The 17,792-nt window shown below is 43.2% G+C and overlaps 1 protein-coding gene across 6 annotated transcripts in view; it reads left to right on the forward strand.

The window, feature by feature from the left end:
* The window catches only part of SCLY (selenocysteine lyase), a 33,151-nt gene that overhangs the window by 7,050 nt on the left and 8,309 nt on the right, over positions 1 to 17,792 (forward strand). For 4 of the 6 annotated variants that reach the window (XM_032355320.1, XM_032355321.1, XM_032355325.1 and 1 more), the window contains exons 3-7: positions 778 to 878; positions 5,567 to 5,747; positions 12,976 to 13,103; positions 13,790 to 13,954; positions 14,868 to 14,974. In XM_032355320.1, the coding sequence (XP_032211211.1) occupies positions 778 to 878; positions 5,567 to 5,747; positions 12,976 to 13,103; positions 13,790 to 13,954; positions 14,868 to 14,974 (682 nt within the window). Of the gene's footprint in view, positions 1 to 256; positions 355 to 777; positions 879 to 5,566; positions 5,748 to 12,975; positions 13,104 to 13,789; positions 13,955 to 14,867; positions 14,975 to 17,792 lie in introns of all 6 variants that reach the window. The other 2 variants (XM_032355323.1, XM_032355324.1) reach the window with 2 other exon arrangements.

Below are 17,792 nucleotides of genomic sequence, written 5' to 3' on the forward strand. Positions count from 1 at the left end.
AAGTAAGAATGGAGTTATTGTCATAGATCCCGTCCTGGCACCTTCCTTTCTCTGCCACATACAGTTTGGTCCCTTCATCCATGCCAGATGGTGGAACTAGCTCACAGCTGGGCTGCGTGGCCCCCGTGGGACGGCAGATTGGCCCCTGTGGGAGGGGCCTCTCCTGTGCCCCCCGGGGGCCTGCGCTGACATGCAGCACTGCGCCTTGTGTTGAGGAGTCACGAGCATTCTTTTTGCTTATTTTGTTGTTTTACAGCGTGATCTTAAGCAAATTATTTCATCCCTTCACCCTCCTGTCTTGATGAATGGGGAGCAAGGCAGATGGCCACAGCTTCCCCTCTCCTGTAGCATCCGGTAAGAGGAAGCCCATGTCTTTGGGGATTTTAGGGTTCCCGCGCGTCCCCCTTGTATCTGTTTCCACTTCTTATTAAGTCTCAGTAGGTGTCACTGAGTTGCTCCTATCTTGCTGCTGCCCCTTCTCCAGCTTATTCCTAGGTTGTGGCCTATTGTGTTCACATTAACAGGACAATGGGTCATCTTAGAATTGCCCACTTAGAGTTGTTCCTGCGTGTCTGGTTCTTTTTTTTTTTAAAGATTGTATTTTTAAGTCATCTACACCCAGTATGAGGCTCGGAGTCTCCACCCTGAGATCAAGAGTCACACACTCCACTAACCAAGGCAGCCAGGCGCCCCATGTCTGTCTGGTTATTCTTTTAAACATGTGTTTACTGGGCTTGGTAAAGTGACACTAATGAGTTCTCATTCTGGTTTCTCAAGGTAGGAAGGCCAAGGACATTATTGACACAGCTCGGGAGAACGTCGCGAAGATGATAGGTGGGAAACCTCAGGACATAATCTTCACTTCCGGGGGCACCGAGGTAAAGTTTCTAAACAGGCTTGTAGTCTTTTAACTGTCAATTATATGTAAGGTATATATACATGGTTCCTATTTGGTATTATTTTTTAAAAGAAGAGGTATGCTTGGTGTTGGTCTTTCTCTTTTGCAAATTAGCTTCATATAATTAGCCAGTATTTATCCTAAAAGTAAATTCCAGGTGGCTGGTAGGATATTTGTAACATGATGTGTAAATTAATTTCAACAGAGAGTTTCCCCTTCATTTTTCCCTGGAATTATCCCTTTAAATCCCTACTAAATTGTTTGCCTTATGAAGAGTTTGAGGGGTGCCTGGGTGGGTGGCTCAGTTGTTAAACATCTGCCTTTGGCTCAGGTTATGATCCCAGGGTCCTAGGATCGAGCCCCACGTCAGGCCCTCTGCTCAGCGGGAAGCCTGCTACTCCCTCTCCCACTTCCTCTGCTTGTGTTCCCTCTCTTGCTGTCTCTCTCTGTCAAATAAATAAATAAAATTTTCTAAAAAGAAGTTTGAGGTTTATGACCCATTGCAGATGTACTTTTAGACTGATAGAAATACAGGCTTCTGCTCAAACAGTACTTTCTGTCTCCCTTTCTGGGAAGGAGGGCATGATTGTCACCCACAGGCGATGTGACGGTCCACATGGAAGACCCCAGAGAATCTGCAGCCAGATTATTAGAGTTAATAAGAAAATTTAGCAGTTATTAGATTCAAAACTCAATCGTGTTTTTTATACCAGCGACAAGCAGGTGTGTTGTCAAAAATCGATCTCTGCTCTGGAGCCAAAATGTGACATGAAGACGGAGTTTGGGGATAAAGAGGAACAATAGTTTATTACCTTGCCAGGCAAATGATGCTGTAGCAGGCTAATGCCTTCAGAATGGCAGACCCACTCCGGGGAAAAGGCTGAGGGCTTTCGTAGGAAAATACAGGGCCTGGGCGGCCTCGATAGGAGTCTGGTGCCTCCTGCCAGCCGGGTTCATCATGTCTCCTTAGTGGTCTCATGACCAGCATCGGCGCTGGCCATCCAAGTCTCATTACTGAGTGTTGATGCCAACTTCCTAGAACAAAGGATTCTACAGAAAAGCAAGAGAATGGGGTGGGTGGTTTCAAGAATGAGGAGGAGAAAAATGTGTTCCATTTAAAGTCAAACCTTCATTGGGGAGGTTATGTGCTTTGGTGAGTGCTGATTCACAGACCTGTACCCCTGGGGATAAAAATACATGTTTATAAAAAATAAAAATTAAAAAAAATAAAAATTAAAAAAAATAAAGTCAAACCTTGCTGGAGCATTAGTGTGATCCTCTCAGTTGCCAACCATCTCTGTGTTTCTGTAGCGGTTTCTCGTTTTTACAAGAGCACGAAAAATAACAAGTACTTAAGAAATAAATATTACAAAAAAGAATTTGTAAGACCGTTTTCATCGACTTGGCCGCACCAGGAAAGTAATAGAAATATTAGTGCACACCACCTTCAAAGAAGCTCTGAATAAATGGAGCAATTCCCCGTGCTCTCAGATCCGGAGACCCAGTGTTCTAACCACCTCAATAGATCTGTAGATCCAGTGTGCAACCTCAGTCTAAATCCTGAGGCTTTTTTGGTGGAATCTCACAAGCTAATTTATATGGCCAAGAACTGTCAAGACTTCTGGAAGATTAAGAACATAGTGAAGTGACTTGCTCCACCAGACATCCAGCCGTCTGTAAAGCTCTACTAATTAAGGCAGGTGGTCTTCAGGCAGGGACAGACAGTAGACCAGAAACAGCACCGTGCACGTGTCAGCATTGGTCATATGACTGGGTAGTCACACATCCTGGTTTGCTCAGGACAGTCCCAGGATGCACCTGTTGTCCTTACATAATTGAATAGTACCCTCTTATTCTTAACTTTTTCTGGCTCAGACACTAGATTTTATGATCACTGTATATGACTGAGGCAGCCTAAGAGAGCAGGAGGAATGAATGGTCTCCAGTAAATGGTGCTGGAACAACTGTATATTCACAAAGAAAAAGGAAATTGGATTTCTGCTTCATAACAAAATAATAATCATAACTTTGGGCATAATAAATACCTACTTATGAAAAATAAAATTTAGAAAGCTTTCAGGTGATAATATAAGCTTATATCTTTGTGATGATTAAGAACAATGAATTTCTTCTACACAATACAGAAAACATTAACTACAAAGGAGAAGACTGATAAATTGTGCCACCACCACCGCCACAAAACAGACTTTTACTTCATCAAAGAGTACAATGAAGAAAACAAAAAGACAAGTGAGACAATGGCAGAAGACATTCACAACGTTTAACTGACAAAAGACTAGCATCTAGGATATAAAGGCAGGTAACCCCATGGAAATATGGGCAAGAAACTCGAGTATACGCTTCACCAAGCAGAAGCCCAAACAGTTTCTATAGGTGAAAATACTTGGTGTCTAATTCAGAGTAAAAATCATCAAGACACCTCTACACGCCCATCAGAATGATAGAAATTAAGCATCACAGTGGCCGTAAGTGTGGAGAGGACGTGGAGCCGGAAGCACTCACAGATGGCAGAGCACAGGCTGGAATGCCATTTGGGGAAAGGGGTTGGCACTATCTGGTCAAGTTGAGGACGAGAGCCTGCACTGGGGGCCAGCAGTCCCGCGCCCAGGGTGGAGCCTAGACAAGTGAGGCTCATCTGCACCAGGGCCAGGTGAAGACCATTCATGACAGCCTGAAACAGCAGTCCAAGTGTCCCTCAAAATTAGCACGGCCCAATGTTAATACGTTGTCACACGGCCACCTGTAGCAGTGCACAGGGATCTTGAGTGACGGGTCGGGAAGCTGCCACCATGACCCTGGGCCCCATGCCCACCCCTGGGGCCAGGTTCTTGGTGGCCCACAAGGAGCTACTTCGGCCCCAGCTGCCTGGTAGGGCCATCCTGGTCTTATCTGGTGCCAAGGACCTTCGTGGTCCTCGAGCACACGGTTCATTTTCAGATGGGACCTACTGTTTCCCACCAAGGCCCCTGCACTCCCACTGTGGCCCAGGGCAGGGCAGCCGTTTCCAGGTTTTGGCAGCAACTGATGGACACGTGTGGCACGTGGGAGGATCTTGGGCATCTCCATCCTATTCACAGTCATTGGGTCACCTTTTACACTGTCATCCCTGGGGGCCTCAGATGGGATTGTGGGGACTCTCCAGCCGTGGGAGCCCCCAGGGAACCTGTCTTCTGGAAAGAATGGCTATATGGGGCAGCAGTGTTTCCCACAAGGATGTGCCCCGAGACCTCTCCAGAAGCTGCCACTGGGTGGAGGAACCCATCTGAGTTGTGGGTCCCTGACCACCTCCTCCCTGTTACCTGATCCCACATGTCACCCATCAGTGAGCCACAGCATGGGCTGCCTTGGTGCCCCCCCCCCCAGCTGGATACTGTCTTAAGTCCTCTGCATGCAGAATAGCAGCACGTGGGCGCTTCAGCCCAGTGCAGGCTCTGTCCGTCTCATTGTGGGGGACCCCCAAATGCTCCAAGGGATTGGATCTTTACCGAGAAAAAGTTCGTTCAGTTCTACTCATGCCAAGGTCCAAAAGAGACAAAATAAACAGTACTGTTTACAGGTGTTTGCTTAGGAAGTCAGAATACCCAGAAAAGCAGGGGAATGATTACTGTACGTATCAGTGTGGGAGACAGCTCCGAGGGGGTGGAGAGGGGCAGTGACTGCGGGGACCCCCCGGTGCTTCTGTGTGGAGCAGTGTCCACTGTCTGATCAGGTAACAGTCTTTCAGTCTTCACTGCCTCATTTCTCTGTTAAACTTAGGTTTATATTTTATACACTTTCCTGTATATATGTTATAATTTAAAGTAAGAGAAAAATTTTTTTGTTTTGTTTTGTTTTTAAAGTCTTTTCCTACCCTGTACCCTTATGTTATCCACTCTGGCTTAGGAAACCAATATTGTTAGCTTCTTGGTGTCTTCCAGAGAGTCTCTGCGTTAAAAGCAAATAACTATGTAGACTTATATATTTTAATCTCCTTCCCTGTGTACCCTTTCCAGGATATTTTTGCATATATGAGCAAATGCGTGTGTATTTCCCCCTTTATATACAAATTGGGTAGAATACTGTATATAATGTCTGCTACCTTTTTTTGTATTATTATTTAGGAACTATATTTCTATTTGAGATCTTTGGGTCTCTACACATAAAGCTTTTCCTTGATATTTATTCCTGGTGTCCATTGGGCACTTACAAATCCCTTTATTGGTGGACACTGAAGGGCTTTCCAAGGTTGAGTTATTACAAACAGTGCTCTACCTAATAAGGACCTTTCTGTACCTCATTTTGCTTCTGTGCAAATGATAGGATCAAGTCCAAGACACAGACATGCTGGGTCAGAGGGCTTATTTGACAGATACACCAAATGGCCCTTCATATGCTAGATTATACTCCCATCAACAGTGGGTACCTGCTTTTTCAATTTATAAAATTGAAAAATTCATAACATTGCTTAATAAGACAGGCATTAATTGACTGGAAATGAATTCTGACCTTTTTGGAAGGTTTTGTCATTGGCCATTCAGAAGCTGTATGACTTTGAGACCATTTCCCCTTTTTTAAACATTAGCCATGAGGAAAATGAAGGCCGAGAAAGTGTTGCCGTGGCTCTCCCCTTAGCCCAGGTCTCGTAAATGCTCTTTCTGCTCTCTGCAGTCCAACAATTTAGTAATCCATTCCATGGTGAAACATTTCCACCAAACCCGCCCCTCTGCGGGGGGCCCGGCCGATCTGTGCAGCCTGCTGGACGGGGCCGCGCCCCATCTTATCACCTGCACCGTGGAACACGACTCCATCCGCCTGCCCCTGGAGCACCTGCTCAAAGAACGAGCGGCCGGTGAGTGACCAGCTCCACCTACCACCACACACTGATTCCAGGACCCGGTGAATCATTTACCCTCCACTCGCATCCTCCCTGGAGGTCAGCAGGTGCAAGGGTTACACAGCCTGTCTGGACACGGGAGCCGGGAATGCTGCCATAGTGTCCCCTAGGGAAGAAATGGGTCATCACCATGGAGCTCTAGTCTAGTCTGGATCTAGCAACTGAATGATACTTCAGATTCTTGTGTATAATGAATATATACACATGAAATAATAAGCCTATAAATGCTAAACGGTGCTTTTCACTTGGATTTTAAGGATTAAGTCTTGGCTTCCACTTCCTCAGGTAGGAAGGACAAGGGTCAGATAGACATCAGCAGCAGGGGTGGACATCAGCGTCAGGGGGTGAACACCAGAATAAATGTGCTCTTGCTGGACGACTTCAGCTCTGCACAGGAGGGGGTTCTCACCAGTGGGCCCAGAGGCAGACAGCCCACAGGCAGCCTGAGGGGTCGGCCGAGCTTGGTGGGCAAGAGCAGTGGCTCTGACATTTCACTTTTCCCATGAGAGGAAGCCTCGAGACACCGGGCACAGACCACGGCCCAAGATAGCCGAGGTGAATGCTTTCCTTGAAGCAAAGTGACTTTCCCCTCAGCTTTTCTGATCTTTCTGGAAATCTAAAAGGGAATCGAGAGAAAGTACTTATATAACCCAGATTAAAGCACCATAGTGCTCCATTTGACTGTGAAGCCTTTCTGTGGGTTTTCCTGTTTGACTACTATAGGAGTTTTTCTCTTTCTGGTCTTACCTAGATGCACTACATTAACAATAAAAACAGAGAGAGATCGAGTCTGATGTTCTTATTTCAGCTCTTGTTCCTTTCAATCCCTGTTGCTTTTTTATCCCCCTGTCTTTCTTTCTTTTCCGAACTTACAGGGAAGAGCAACGAATCATTCTTATTTGCTGTTGCATTTAACCTCCTGCTCAAATTACACAGATTTTGGGGCCTCTGGGTGGCCCAATCGGTTGAGCAGCTGCCTTCAGCTCAGGTCATGATCCCAGGGTCTTGGGATTGAGTCCCGCATGGGGCTCCCTGCTCACTGGGGATTCTGCTTCTCCCTCTCTCATTCAGTGGTTCTTAGTGAATTCACCTGCTTGTGTAACCATCATCATAATCAGTTACAGAACTTTTCATGACCCCCCAAAACTTTGTGCCCACCCACTGTAATTCTCCATTTGCCTCCATCTACCCCCAGGCAACCACTAATCCATGTCCATCTCTAAAGACTGCCCTATTTCATAGGACTTTCGTGAGAATGGAATCAGAGAACAAGTGGTCTTTTTGACTAATTTCTTTCAATTAGCATGTTTTCAGGGTTCATTCATGGTGGAGCATGTATGAGTACTTAGTTTCTTTTTATGGATTTATAATATTCCATTTTATGTGAATTCCAGTCTCTATAAATAATACATTATTTACCCATTCATCAGTGGATGAACCTTTGATGATCATTTGGCATGATGACTAATGCCGTTATGAACCTTCGTGTACAAGTTCTTGTGTGGATGTATGTTTTCATTTCTCTTGAACTTACACCCAGGAGAGGCACAGCTGGGTCACAGACTAACTCTGTGTTTAACCTTTTGAGCTGACTTTTGTATTCCCAAGTAGCTGCACCCTTTGCTGTTTTTTCCAGCAGGACACGAGGATTCCTATTTCTCCATATCTTTGACAACATTTGCGATTGTCATTATCTTTTATTGCCACTATCCTGGGAGATGTGCAGTGGTATCTCCTGGTTTTGATTTGCATTACCCTGATGGCTGATGATGTTGAGCATCCTTTCATGTGCTTAATAAGATGAGTAATACTTTTTTTAAAAAAGTATTTTTTTATTTGTGAGAGAGAGCATGAGCAGGGGGAGGGGCAGAAGGAGAGGGAGAAGAAGACTCCCCACTGTGCGGGGATCCCGACTTGGGGCTCAATCCCAGGACCCTGGGATCATGACCTGAGCCAAAGGCAGACACTTACCCTACTGAGCCACCCAGACATCCCCAAGACGAGTAATCCTGGCCAGAGGGGCCCTTTTTTTGCTCTCCTTGAAGTCTTGTAATGGATACCTGAGCTCCACCCTTCTCTTGCTGGTCTCTGCCCTATCCCTGGAGCCCACCCTGGCCTGCCAGCCCTCTCTTGGGCACGTGTGCTCTTTCTCAGTCACTGCCAGTGCTTCCGCTGCTCACCTGCGAGGTAGCTGGTAAGGGTGCTAGGTCATTACACGCAGCCCCTGCCTGCCACGCAGTTCTCCCTCCCAGCACTCCACGCTGTGCACCCAGCACTTAGATAATCACTAGATCCGGTCATGGTTTTCGCCTATTACTGATCTGAGTGTTTTTTTCCTATTCCTATTAATCTATCATCTTTCTGTATTCTGGGAATTCCTCAAAATTCTTTGCCCACAGGAGGATACCCCTAATTTAGAAAATATTTGTTCTCTCATTTCGGACCTTGAGGGGAGAGTGGATACATTTATCTTATATCATTTTGAACCAAAATCTTGAATCAGTCACCTTCATTTATTCGTCTGTGGTGATGAGATTATAAGAGCTTGGAGCAGTGCCTAGAACCTAGTAGGTGATTAATGAATGTTTGCTAAGTGTCAAGTGGGTGAAAGTTAAGTACTTTGGTCCTTTAAGGTGTTCTCATAAAGACAGTGGACTAGGAAGATCCTAGGATCACCTTGTCCCATGGATCCACCTAGATAACATCCCCATCAGTGTAGATACCCCCCAAAGTGACCTGAAGACTGGCAGAACAAATTCTCCACAGCTAAACATAGAGAAGAGGCTATGTCAAAGAGGATAGAAAGGTGAAGACATGGTTGGAAGCCAGATGGACCCATGGAACTGCATGGTGGGGAGGGACAGCATGGGCTCAGCGAGGGGAGAGGAGCAGACCCCATCCAGGCACCCCAGGTGTGAAGAACCTGCCCTGGGAAGATGGATCTCCATAACACTGGCTTTGAAAATTAGAGGGGCCTCACTTCATGAGTTCTTACAATCAGTGGGGCTTAACACCTAGAACTGTAAAAATCAACAGGCTTGGCTCTGGAAGAGCTGGGAGACCCAAGAGGAAACTGAGGCCCCGCCCTTACAGAGATAGTAGAGCTAACAAGCCCCTGGAGATACAGCATAGAAACAGCAGTTTGATCAACTCCTTGGGTGTATGGGAAGGAGATTTATTTACTAATCTCAGAGTGTGTGCTGGAGGGGTGGTGTCTTTTGGGAGACTTCTCCAAGAACAAAGGAGCTGGTGGGAGCCATTTCTTTCCTCCATCCCCCAGCTTAGATACATGGACACTTGTGGGAACCAGTGTAGTATAACACTCTCCACCTAGCTTGCTAACAGTGTACCCCACCCCCACACTCTTCTGTGGACCTACATCCTCCATCCTGGCCTGGGTAGTTTTCCTGGGCAGCAGCAGTTCCCTTCCTGCAGGGGACTGGTGCAGACCTTTCTGGCACTGCATGTCCCACTGCCATGTTTTCCTGCAGACCCATGCATTAACAACACAGGGACCAAACCCTGTCTACAACAGGCAAAGACAGCCATTGCAGACAGTTGGGACTGAAGGCAAATGCTACAATAGCAGGGTGCACATAGGAGACACCCCTGAAGCTCTAGGTTCTAATGAATAGGGAACACTGCATAGGAGGGCACTATAGGACCTGTCCTTCATAAGGCCACTAATTTCAAGAGCAGGAGACATAGCTGACTTTCCTGACACACAGAAATGGAGAAACAGAGAGAGTTAGACAAAATCAGGAGACAGAAGAATCTGTCCCAAAGGAAAGAATGGGACACAATCACAGCAAGAGAGCTAAATCAAAGTCCAGAGTGCTAACCATTACACCATGGGACCTAGAGAGCTAAATCAAATGGAGATAAATAATATGCCTGATAGAGAATTTAAAGTAATGGTCATTAGGTAGTCACTGGACTTGAGAAGAAAGTGGAGGACCTCAGTGAAACCCTCAATAAAGAGAAAACATTAAAAAGAACCAAGAGGAGATGAAAAACTCAGTAACTTAAAAATACACTAGAGGGGATAAATAGCAGACTAGGGGAAGTAGAAGAATGGGTCAGTGACCTGGAGGACAGAGATGGAAAGCAATCAAACTGAACATAAGTGAGAAAAAAAAAATAATATAAAATGAACATAGATTAAGGGAACTCAGCAACACCATCAGGAGTAATGACATTGGCATTGTAGGGAATCCCAGAAGAACAAGAGAGAGAAAAGGGGACAGAAAATGTACTTGAAGAAATAATAGCTAAAAACTTCCCAATCTGGGAGAGGAAACAGAAATCCAGATCCAGGAGACAGCTCCCACCAAATCAACGCAAGTAGGTCCACACCAAGATACATAGTGTTTAAAATGACAAAAAAGTAGTGATAAAGAGGTAATTGTAAAAGCAACAAGATGAAGCAGTTACATACCAGGGAAACCCAATCAGGCTGTGAGCTGATTTTTCTGCAGAAATTTTGCAGGCCAGAAGAAAGTGGCATGATACCTTCAAAGTGCTGAAAGAAAAAATCCTGCAGCCAAACAAACTCTATCCAGCAAGTCTATCATTCAGAATAAAAAGAGAGATAGGGTTTCACAGACAAACAAAAGTTAAAAGAATTCACTAGCACCTAACCAGCCCTATAAGAAATTTTAAAGGGGAGGAGACTCTCTTTGTAGAAAAGAAAAGCCATAAATACAAATAAGAAAAGTAGGAAGCACAAAAGCAGTAAATTAAGTATATATATAAAAACCAGTCAAAGGATTCATAAAATAAAAGGATGTAAAGTATGATGCCACATACCTAGAATGTGTGGGGGAGAGGAGGGAAAATTTAGTGATTTAAGAATGAGTTCAACCATCAACTTATTACAAACTGCTATTATGCATAAGATGTTATATTTAAACCTAATTGTAACCACAAATCAAAAACCAGTAGTAGGTATGCAAAAAATAAACAGTACTAAAAGTCCTAGCCACAGCAATCAGACAAAAAAAAAAAAAAAAAAAAAAAAGAAAAGAAAGAAAGAAAGAAAAGTCATCTAAGTTGGTAAGGAAGAAGTAAAATTTTCACTATTTGCAGTCGACATGATACTCTATATAGAGAACACTAACAACTCCACCAAAAACTACTAGAACTGATGAACAAATTCAGTAAAGTCGTGGAATACAAAATACAGAATCCCATAGCATTTCTATATACTAATAACGAAGTAGCAGGAGGAAAAATGAAGAAAACAGTCTCATTTACAATCGCACCAAAAATGGTAAGATACCTAGGAATAAACCTGACCAAAGAGGTAAAAGACCTGTACTCTGAAAACTAAAGTTGATGAAAGAAATTGAAAATGACACAAATGGAAAGGCAGTCCATGTTCATGAATTGGGAAAACAAATTTGTTAAAATGTCCGTACTTCCCAAAGCAATCTACAGATTTAATGCAATCTCTATCAAAATACCAGTAGCGTTTTTCACAGAACTAAAAAAGACAATCCTAAAATTTGTATGGAACCACAAAAGACCCCAAATAGCCAAAGGAATCTTGAAAAAGAAGAACAAAACCAGAGGTAACACAATCCCAGATTTCAAGATACACTACAAAGTTGAAGTAATCAAAACAGTATGGTACTGGCACAAAAATACACACATAGATCTATGGAACAGAATAGAAACCCCAGAAATAAACCCACAACTGTATGGTCAATTAATCTTCAATAAAGCAGGAAAGAATATGCAATGGGAAAAAGACAGTCTCTTCACAAAATGGTGTTGGGGAAACTGGACAGCTACATGCAAAAGAATGACACTGGTCCACTTTCTTACACCCTATGCAAAAATAAACTCAAAGTGGATTAAAGACCTAAATGTGAGACTCAAACATACAAATCCTAGAAGAGAGAGCAGTCAGTAATTTCTTTGACATTGGCATAGCAGCTTCTTTCAAGATAGTCTCTTTAGGCAAGAAAAACAAAAGCAAAAATAAACTGTTGGGACTACACCAAAATAAAAAGCTTTTGCACAGCAAAGGAAACAATCAACAAAACGAAAAGACAACCTACTGAACGGAAGGAGGTATTTGCAAATGACATCTGATAAAATGTTAATATCCAAAATCTACAAAGAACTCATACAATTCAACACCAAAAAAACCCCAAATAATCCAATTAAAACAATGAACAGACATTTTTCTAAAAAAGACATCCAGATGGCCAACAGACAGATGAAAATATACTTAATGTCACTCATCATCAGGGAAATGCAAATCAAAACTACAATGATATATCACCTCACATCTGTCAGAATAGCTAATATCAAAGACACAAGAAACAAGGTTGGCAAGAATGTGGAGCAAAAAGAAAACTTGTGTATTGTTGGTGGGATGCAGCCACTGTGGAAAACAGTATGGAGGTTTCTTAAAAAATTAGAAGTAGAATTATCATATGATCCAGTGATCACACTACTGGGTATTTACCCAAAGAATATGAAAACACTAATTTGAAAAAAGATATATGCACCCCTATGTTTATTGCAGCATTGTTTACAATAGCAAAGACATGGAAGCACCCCAAGTCTCCACTGATAGATGGAAGAAGATGTGGTGTATATAATGGACTATTACTCAGCCATACAAAAGAAGGAAATCTTGCCATTTGCAACAACATAGATAGATCTAGACGTATAGTAGTAAGTGAAATAAGTCAGAGAAAGACAAATACTTTATAGTTTCATTCATATGTGACATTTAATTAAGAAAACAAGCAAATTAAAAAAGAGACAAACCCCAAAATCAGACTTAAATATAAAGAACACAGTGATGGTTACCAGAGGGCATGTGGGTGGAGGGATGGGGGAAATAGGTGATGGGGATTAGGAGTCCATTTACCATAAAGAGCAGTGAGTAATGGATAGATGTGTTGAATCACTATATTGTAGACCCAGAACTAATATAACACTGTATGTCAATTATACTGGAATTAAATTTTTTTTTAAAAATTTAAATAGATGCTCTCGTGAACTAAAAGTGTATTACCTCCTTGTGGGCCCTTATCATTTCCTGAATTTTTACAATAAATTACTTTTAAAATGTGGAGAATGCTTTTCTTAGGCTGTATCTAAATGAACTTCCCAAACAGGTTGTTTTATAAGATTAACCTTGGTTTATGTGTTTTTCCCTCAGCGGTCACCTTTGTGCCAGTATCCAAGGTGAATGGTCAGGTGGAGGTTGAGGACATCCTGGCAGCTGTCCGCCCGGCCACGTGCCTCGTGACTATCATGCTGGCCAATAACGAGACGGGTGTCATCATGGTGAGTTGGTTATCCTTCCCCCCGCCCCCCAAAGATTTCATGTATTTATTTGTCAGAGAGAGAGAGAGAGAACAATCAGGGGCTGTGACAGGCAGAGGGAGATGCAGGCTCCCTGACATGGTACTCAATCCCAGGACCCCAGGATCATGACCTGAGCCGAAAACAGACACTTAACCAACTGAGCCACCCCGGGTGCCCTGAGTTAGTTATCCTTCTAAGAAAATCCAGAGAGGAGGGAAAAAAAAGTCTAGTAGGAATGAAGGGGGCTCAGGCTCTACTTTATATTCTCATGCATCTCTCCCGAGGCCTCTTCTTTTTCTTCTTCTTCTTCTTTATCTTCGTTGTCTTCATTGTCTTTGTCCTCTTCATCTTTGTCCTCTTCGTCTTTGTCATTGTCTTCACCTTCTTTCTTCCTCCTGCCTCCTTCCTCCTTCATTGTTCCTCCTGCCTCCTTCCTCCTGCCTCCTTCCTCCTGCCTCCTTCCTCCTTCCTTCCTTCCTTCCTTCCTCCTTCCTCCTTCCTTCCTCCTCCCTTCCTCCTCCCTTCCTCTCCTTTCTTTTCCTCCCTCCTTCCTCCTCCTCTTCCCTCTTCTTCCTCCTCTCCTCATTAACGACTCCTGATTTCTTTCATTCAGTTTTCATGAAATCAAAGCAGCATACTCAACTCTTTATTTTTCCCTACTTCAGCCCATCTCTGAAATCAGTCAGCGAATTAAAGCCCTGAACCAAAAGCGGGCAACTTCCGGGCTGCCTGTCATTCTGCTACACACAGACGCGGCACAGGCCCTGGGGAAACGGCGCGTGGATGTGGAGGACCTGGGCGTGGACTTCCTGACCATCGTGGGGCACAAGGTGCATCCGCAGAGGCCTCCTTCCCTCCATGACCTCAAGGCTCACCTTAGAGCAGAACCACAGCACCAGCAATCATCCATTTGTTGTCCAGTGCTCTCAGGGGACAAAGTGACAAAACTTGCAGCTCCCACCCTCACGAGCGGCAGGAGGAGAGACCAACAGTAACCCAACCTGGGATAAGAGGGGGGTGGCCAGGCAGAGCTGTGGAGGGGTGTGGAGGCCTCAGGTGAGACAGGAGACAGGTGATTTCAGCCAGATACTGAGCATTCTCTGCATTGGGCAGAGAGTGCCTGTAGACCCCTCATCAGCCCACTCATAGGCCCCACCCCCAGGACAGAAGATGAGAGACTCAAGATGTTGCTTTCTCTAACTTGATTTAAAGTGCAACTTCTGAATGCAAAGGTTTGGATCTAGCAGCTCTTATCTTCAGGGTGGTAGTGAAAACAGTAAATAAGAGTGAAGACCCTTCTGAGACTTTGCTCATCTTTTTGGCAGCTGACTAGGACCTGAAATATCTTTAGTCCTCTGTATTGAGGCATGGTGCTCAGCTAGTTTCCGAAGGAGTTTGTGTGCTGACCTGATACTGTGGCACTTAATGATTTTTGCAGTGTCAGTTTGAAAACATGGAGTCCTACCCAGAAAAACCCTTGACAGTCTCAAGTTCCAGCCCATCTCCTTTTACAAATTCTGTTCTGTGATGTGCAGTCAACCCTCTCAGGCTAGGAACAAGAGTCCAGGCTCTGCCCTGCACCCCCAAGGTTTGTGACTCTGATATGTCTGGAGTGGTGATGGGTAGCACAGCTACTGGGAAAGACACAGAGTCTTTCTCTGTGTGCTTCTAAGCACTCTGAGTGCATACAAAGTGGGAACTCAGAAGGTTCTTGTTGAATAAATGGCTGATTTTTCCTTTCAGTTCTACGGTCCCAGGATTGGAGCACTTTATGTCCGAGGGCTTGGTGAACTTACACCTCTGTACCCTATGCTGTTTGGAGGTGGACAAGAACGGAATTTCAGGCCAGGGTAAGATAGAAGGTTAATGAAGTCTCTGACCTACCAGCCCAACTGTTGGCTTGGAGGGCGGTAGCTTTTCCTTGTCTCTTGGAAGAACTGTAATGGCACTTTCTACATCACTGCTGAGTCCGAATTTGCTCCATTGATGGGTTCTGCACATTTACAGATCTTTAGTCTCTGTTGGGATGATTCAAAGCTGGAGGCCTCCTGGCCGAGATGTGCTGCTGTTCTTATGATGATGGGATGAGCAGAGTTGCACAGAAGCACCTAGCTTCCTTTCTGACAGCTCCTGTGTCCCTGTGATATAAGCTGACATTGTACCCAGGGAATGAGGTGGTGCCAGGGCCACACCTTTTATCAGACATTCCAACAAGGAGAAACAGGAACAACATGGTAGTGGGTTCCCTGGGTGTTCATTCACCTCTTTTATCCCTGACTTGAGGTCAATCCCCATGTTGGGCTCTGAGCTCAGTGGGGAGTCTGCTTGAGTTCTCTCTCTCCCTGTCCCTTTGCCCCTCCCCTACTGACAGGCACTCCCTACATAAATAAATAAATCTTAATTAAAAAAAAAAAAGATTACTCTGAAGTCAATAAGCTTTCACTTGAAAAACTTAGAAAAAGTAGAGCAAAATACTCTAAAGCAAACATAAGGAAATACTAGAGAACAGAAATTAGTGAAATTGAAAACAAGAATAATTTTTTAAATATTGTATTTCTTTTAGTGAGAGAGAATGAGAACAGTGGGAGGGGCAGAGGATGCGATTCTCTGCTTAGTGCAGAGTCTTTTTTGGAAGGCTTGATCCCATGACCCTGTGATCATAACCCAAGCCAAAATCAAAAGTCAGGAGCTGAACCAATTGAGTCACCCAGACACCCTGAACACAAAAATAATATTTAAAAAATAATTGAAATGAAGAAATAGCCTTTTAGAAATATTGAGAAAACTGAAAAATCCCTCACTATATTGTACACTTAAAACTAACATAACAATGTATGTTAAGTATACTGGAATGAAAAGAAAAACTTAATAATAATTTTTAAAAACCTGATAAACATCTAGTAAGACTGACGAAAAAAGGAAGGAAGAAATATATTGCCAATATCAAATTTGACAATTCAGATAAAGTGGAATACTTCTTCAAAAAACAAATTACCACAACTCAGGGGCACTTGGGTGGCTCAGTGGGTTAAAGGTCATGGTCTCAGGGTCTTGGGATCGAGCCCCGCATTGGGCTCTCTGCTCAGCAAGTAGCCTGCTTTCCTTCCTCTCTCTCTGCCTGCCTCTCTGCCTACTTGTGATCTCTCTCTGTCAAATAAATAAATAAAATTAAAAAAAAAATTACCACAACTCACTTAATAACAACTCACCTTGATCATTTTTTTAAAGATTTTATTTATTTATTTGACAGACAGAGATCACAAGTAGGCAGAGAGGCAGGCAGAGAGAGGAGGAAGCAGGCTCCCTGCTGAGCAGAGAGCCCAATGCGGGGCTTGATCCCAGGACCCTGGGATCATGACCTGAGCCGAAGGCAGAGGCTTTAACTCACTGAGCCACCCAGGCGCCCCGACACTTGATCATTTAAATCGCTTTATAATTATTAGGAAAAGGAAAGTAACTTTGTAATTTTAAAACTCCCCAAAAAGAAATCTCTAGGTCCAGATAATTTCACAGGAAAATCCTGCCAAACATTTAAAGAATTAACACCATTTCTATGCAGTCTCTTCCAGAAAAATAGGAGGAGGAAATATTTACCTGGTTCATTTTATCAATTTATACTAAAACCAGATAAAGATGGTACAAAAAAATAAAACTATGAACCACATATCTCTCATGAATTTAGAATCAGAAGTCTTTAACAAAATATTAGCAAGTGGAATTCAGCAATATATAAAAAATAATATATGCATCATGATGGAGTTTATTTCAAGGATGCAAGGCTGTTTCAGTATTTCAAAATCAATCAATGTAATGTAGCATAGTAAAGAAGAAAAATTGGGGTGCCTGGGTGGCTCCATCGGTTAAGCATCTGATCCTTGATCTCAGCTCAGGTCTTGATCTCAGGATTGTGAGTTCAGGCCCCATGCTAGGATCCACACTGGGCATAAAGCCTACTTTAAAAAAAAGAAGAAATATAACATAATTTAATGCAGAAAAAGCATTAATAAGATTTAACATTCATTCATTAAAAACCCTCACAGTATGACGAGAGGGGAACTTCAGCTTGGAAAGAGCATTTACAAAAAAATCCTACAGTCAATATCACACTCAACAGTAAAGGCCTGAATGTTCTACGGCTATGACCAGGAGCAAGACGAGGATGTCCATTCTCACTTCTTTTTCAGCAGGGCTAGGAGTTCTAGTCAGTGCAGAAGTCAAGAAAAGGAAATATAAGGAATACAGTTTGGAAAGGAAGAGGTAAAACTGCCCCTTTTTATAGTTCACAAGATGGTCTCTGTCCCAAGGAACAGATAAGAAAACTCCTAGGGCTGATAAGTGAATTCAGCAAGATCACAGGTTATAAGAGAAACATACAAAAATTGATTGTATTTCTGCATACTGGTAATGAACATCTGAACAACAAAATTAAAAATACAGTACAATTGATAATCACACAGAAATATTCAGATATAGGACTTGTAAGCTGACAACTACTAATGTGTCTAAAAGAAAGCAAAGATCGAAATACATGGAGAAACATACTATGTTCATGGGTTAAAAGACTCAATATTGTAAAGGTCAATTCTCCCCAAATTGATAAATCAGTTGAGCCCAATTTCTATCAAAGCCCAGCAAACAGACCAGTGGAACAGAATAGATACAACCAGA

This window comes from Mustela erminea, chromosome 8, assembly GCF_009829155.1.
Source record: "Mustela erminea isolate mMusErm1 chromosome 8, mMusErm1.Pri, whole genome shotgun sequence".
Classification (NCBI taxonomy): Eukaryota; Metazoa; Chordata; class Mammalia; order Carnivora; family Mustelidae; genus Mustela; species Mustela erminea.